The sequence below is a fragment of the Eucalyptus grandis genome, chromosome 4 (genome assembly GCF_016545825.1).
Source record: "Eucalyptus grandis isolate ANBG69807.140 chromosome 4, ASM1654582v1, whole genome shotgun sequence".
Taxonomy (NCBI): domain Eukaryota; kingdom Viridiplantae; phylum Streptophyta; class Magnoliopsida; order Myrtales; family Myrtaceae; genus Eucalyptus; species Eucalyptus grandis.
The window spans coordinates 14,128,865-14,133,547 of record NC_052615.1 but is presented as its reverse complement, the minus strand read 5'-3'; the positions used below and the strand labels follow the sequence as shown (position 1 = coordinate 14,133,547).

Genomic DNA, 4,683 nt, shown 5'->3' with positions numbered 1-4,683 from the left:
TGGGCACGAGCTCAGGGTTTGGGGCGTTATAGATTCTCTGGACAGATACCAAGTATCTATCGGCTAATCCACTAAAACAATTTCTAAACATCGTTATTCTCTATCAGTTCTTTGAAACTTTGATTGTCATTTTGACAATGCCAACGGACATTCTTGTTGAAAACGCTCTGTGGTGAGTTGAAGTTAGCAGATTCTTCATTGTCTTAAAAACCAAATATGGCAAAGAAGTTTGTCTAATAGTTTTCACAGTGCCTGATGCTTTAGTTTCTAATATGATCTCAGACAATTGGATATATGGAACGAAGAGGCAAAATTCAACAAGACCACACGCACAAACATGGAAGAAAAAAGTTTTCACAAGAATTCTAGTTTCATTCACCATATGATGGACATTAGTACGAAAAGTCTTGTTTAATGGCATTCCATTTCTTGTTTCCAACTAGCCTAGTTGATTGAACAGAGCTTCTTGCTAAAGAGCAACTGCTGTACCAACACAGAAATTGCCAAATATTTGCACCCAGCTTTGGAATGACCCAAACAAGCAATAACTGCCACCCAACGTATAGTAATTTGCTATTCCACAAATTTATGTTCATACATTTCCAAGCAAGCTTGAACATGATTAAGGGGAAAAAAATAAAAAGACTGCTTCTGACAACAGTACATGCAAATAGGATCACGCTAGTACTCATTATTGACTCCATGTCCAAGACACGAGCTGACTATAGTTTGCATCTCTGAGCTGAACTTTCGAGATTATTGGTTTTGGTATCCTCATTTATCTGCCTTCAAGAGCGGTAATAGTGACATTGTTGGCAGAGTATTTTTTCTGACTTTGTCTGGAGGAATCTGTGTCGGTAGTTGTTTGCCTCTCGGGGAATGCAGGTTTGTTCGGACGAGGAAGACCAACAATTTCATTGCTAATCATTGAAATAACAGTTGAAATGGTAGGCCTATCCTTTGCAAGTTCTTGTGTACAAAGCAGCCCCACATTTATGCACCTTATGATCTCAATCTCGGAGCATCCAACAGAAATTTTATGGTCCACCAGCGCAAGTACATTGTCTTCCTCCCAATATTTCCATGCCTGCCAAAAGACAGAATTCAAGTCTAAATATTTTTGGAAATGGAAATAGGGTGATCTCTCTGTTTGTAACAGCTTACCAATCCTAACAAGCTCAAGGACTGATTTTCCTCATTGAAGCTAGTGTTCTGTCTTCCACTTACAATCTCCAGCAATACTACCCCAAAGCTAAAGACATCTGATTTTTCCGAAAACCGCCCTTCCATTGCATATTCTGGAGCCATGTAACCACTGCATTCCACGAAACACTTTAATATTCCTCATGCTAGGTAGAAAGATAAAATCAGTACGAGACTTATCATATAAGAAATACTTACTAGGTTCCCACAACTCTTAGTGTATCTGCTTGATCTTCTTTTCCCCCAAATATTCTAGCCGTTCCAAAGTCTGAAATTCTTGGATTGAGCTCTTCATCCAACAGGATATTGCTCGTCTTAAGATCTCTATGAATTATCCGTAGTCTGGAGTCACGGTGAAGGTATAGTAGGCCTCGACATATTCCATCAATGATGTTGAATCGTCTTCTCCAATCCAGCTGCTCTCGTTTGAGAGGATCTGAAATAGACAACAGAAGTGAAATTCGTAAAATTATGTGTTAATTTGTGACCGGAGAAGAGTGTAATGCACAGAAAGAGGCCCCCATGTATACTGAAAATGCAAAGTATGTGCAATAGGTGCAGCCAGTGTCTGTTTAAACAGGTAAAATTAAAAACTTGACTTCCCCATAAACTGGTATTCCATGATAGATCGATGGAATACTACAAGAAATGGAATATTACCAAAAAGAAATGCATCTAGACCCTTGTTTGGCATGAACTCATAGATTAATAGTTTTTCATCTTGCTCGGCACAACATCCAAGGAGTCGAACGAGATTTCGATGTTGGACCTTGGAAATCACTTCCATTTCATTGATAAATTCCCGCAATCCTTGTCCAGAGGCCCCTGATAGTCTTTTGACTGCTATTTCTTTTCCATTTAGCAATCTCCCCTGTACAAAAGGACGTAAATGGGCTTATAAAGTTAAAAAGAAGAAGGAGAAATGGAGCTGCTGTCCTCTACATGACACCGTATTACCCTATATACTGCCCCAAAACCACCCTCCCCGAGCTTGTTTGCATCACTAAAGTTGCTTGTTGCTGCTGCTAGCTCTTCCAATTTATATAGCACAAGCTCCTGGAGATTAACTTTGCTCAAGCTCCCTCCGAGCATGTTCTCACTAGAAGCCTTTGAAAATTGTTCTCCGTCTTTACCACCTCGTTTTTTCGACTTCTGCCAGGTGAAGAAAGTACCAATACTGAAAATTACAGTTGCCACAACAACTGCAGTCACTATAATTGCTCTCAGATCTCTTTTTCCTTCTGCAGATCAATATATGGACAAACAACGATGTCTGAGATTGAAGCACATATTAAAAAATAAAAAAGAACTGATTAGCTACCTTTCATGGATCACAACCCCACCTGGCATATCACATTGATTGAAATTCCCTAACCATCTAGCAGTAAGTTGCATTACCTGATAGATCAGAAATTTAATTTAGGAATGAACCTACCAAGTTCTGTATGGGCCACTCGAACATAAAGAGTTGTTCCTGGATAGGAGAACTTCTGTACGTCAATTAGGTCTCCGCTCCAGTACATGCAACCAACGCCAGCATCATAAGCATATGCTGCGCATGAACAATTACTGAGGCACTGCTCTTGGCACTTGTCTTCCAAAGGAGATGACCAAATTGCATAATTCGGCACTTTCACATTCTCAAGCTTTACAAATCCATCAATTTTTCCCGCTTTAGTACTACCATTTTTCAACCTATCGCATTGCAGCAATGACTTCTGGATGCATCCGCTGGACCAATTCCCTCTGCTCCATTCTTCAACTTTTTTTGGCTCAAAGCCTCTCAAGCAACTGCAAATTGGTGATTTCTTGGCATCACAATATCCAAATGGACCGCACTTGCCATAAACATAACAATCAGATGCCCGGGTTGACCAATCGATCCGCCACCACTTATCATTTTCATCCCAGAATGGCTGCAACAACTCCCCATTTGACCTCACAAAAAAGTATGACAAATAAGACACCTCTGCAAAACTGTAAGTCAGATAGGCATATCCTTCTTTATCATCCACTAAGGTATATCGATCAACATAGACTGATTCCATCTCGGGAATTCCGAGGAAAACCTTACCATTCCATGGACCACTCCGCCAATATAGAGTAGTGCCGTTCCAAAGGAAAACTTCAGGAATATTTAGTGGTTCAAGACTAATTGAAAAACTTCCAATCGATGGGTCAGAAGGGCTTTTCCAAGATGTGAGTACCTGCTTCTCATTTGTTCTCAAGTTGGTGCTAAGCTTCATTTTTGCGATTTGTGTATCACACATGATCTGGAAACTTTCCCATGCCGTTGTATCATTTGTGCTCATATTAGAACTTTGTTTTTGCAAGATAAGATTTCCAGTATCTAATAATTGGGCTTTTGCATTTGCTCCAGAGGTGGAAACGTTTGTTGACCAAAGTACTTGCTTCTTTCCATTCAATATCACCAGATTACCGGCATCGGATATGGTCATGACACCAGAAGAATCTAGAACAGGATTCTCCCTGTTTGCAACCCAAAAGACGTTAAACACAGGAATCTTGTTATGCCAAATTCCAACATACCGATTGGTGGTACCATTGGGGCTAAAGAATCCCAGTCTGTAGAGACCTCCGCTTGATATGATACTTCCAGGGTCTTGGATGTACTCAGATGCTGTAATGACATCTCCCCCAATGCAAAATTTCACAGCATAATGAGACAAAATAAAGAGAGAGAATACTCTTACTTTTCTTAGAAGAATCATGACTACTTGAACCTTTCTTCTCAGCAACAACTGATTTTGCTAGCTTTAGAACAGCAGAAGACACAACCTGACGTTTAGGACAGAAGGTAGAAATCACAATTATAGAGAGAAAACCTTGTGGTTGAAGATAAAGGTAAATTTTCGACTGGAAAAGATGGTTTAAGCATCTCCATGAAGAAATTTATATTGCACGAATGGGAACATTTTCCTCGTCAACTATTGCTCTCGAAGTCCTGATTTTTTCTGGCTAGTAAACAGGCCTTTCAAAATTTTTCCAAACGGCGGTCTTTGATGTTGAGTCGCATGGTGGATATTATGGACATTGTTATTTTTTCTCATAGTGACACACTTGAAGGGTCACTTCACTTTGACTTATGAATCAAGAATATTGATCTAGCAAGCCAATGTAAAAGCATTAACTAAGTGGTTGAGTTGCTAAATCAGGATTTCTACCCCATTGACGAAGTGAACTCTAGAAAAAACATTTAAGCCTTTGAAAGTGCATGTTGGATATTATGAACATTGTTAATTTTTCTCCAATCAGACCTCTTTCCTCTTTGGCTCTTATGGACATTTGTTATTCTTTCTCATAGTGACATACTCGAGGGATCACTTCACCTTGACCTACGAGTCAAGAATATTGATCTAGCGAGCCAATGTAGGAGCATTAACTAAGTGGTTGAGTTTCCACATTATGATTTCTACCCCATTGACAAAGTCAACTCTAGAAAAAACATTTAAGCCTTTG

The 4,683-nt window shown here is 39.6% G+C and overlaps 1 protein-coding gene across 3 annotated transcripts; it reads right to left on the bottom strand.

Annotated features, from left to right (window-relative positions):
* Positions 1-529: 529 nt before the first annotated feature.
* On the bottom strand, positions 530-4,229 carry LOC104441118 (G-type lectin S-receptor-like serine/threonine-protein kinase At1g11330). Of its 3 annotated transcripts, XM_039311131.1 has the most exons (7): positions 3,948-4,220; positions 2,639-3,844; positions 2,161-2,444; positions 1,864-2,074; positions 1,402-1,639; positions 1,165-1,315; positions 530-1,087 (listed from the first exon to the last, which is right to left on the bottom strand). In XM_039311131.1, the coding sequence occupies exons 2-7, from the start codon at positions 3,660-3,662 to the stop codon at positions 779-781; spliced, it is 2,217 nt and encodes a 738-aa protein (XP_039167065.1). In that variant the 5' UTR covers positions 3,663-3,844; positions 3,948-4,220; the 3' UTR covers positions 530-778. The 3 variants fall into 3 exon arrangements, with proteins under 3 accessions (XP_039167065.1, XP_039167064.1, XP_010052423.2); XM_039311130.1 differs by having other exon boundaries at positions 1,169-1,315; positions 2,639-4,229; XM_010054121.3 differs by having other exon boundaries at positions 2,639-4,224.
* Positions 4,230-4,683: the final 454 nt, after the last annotated feature.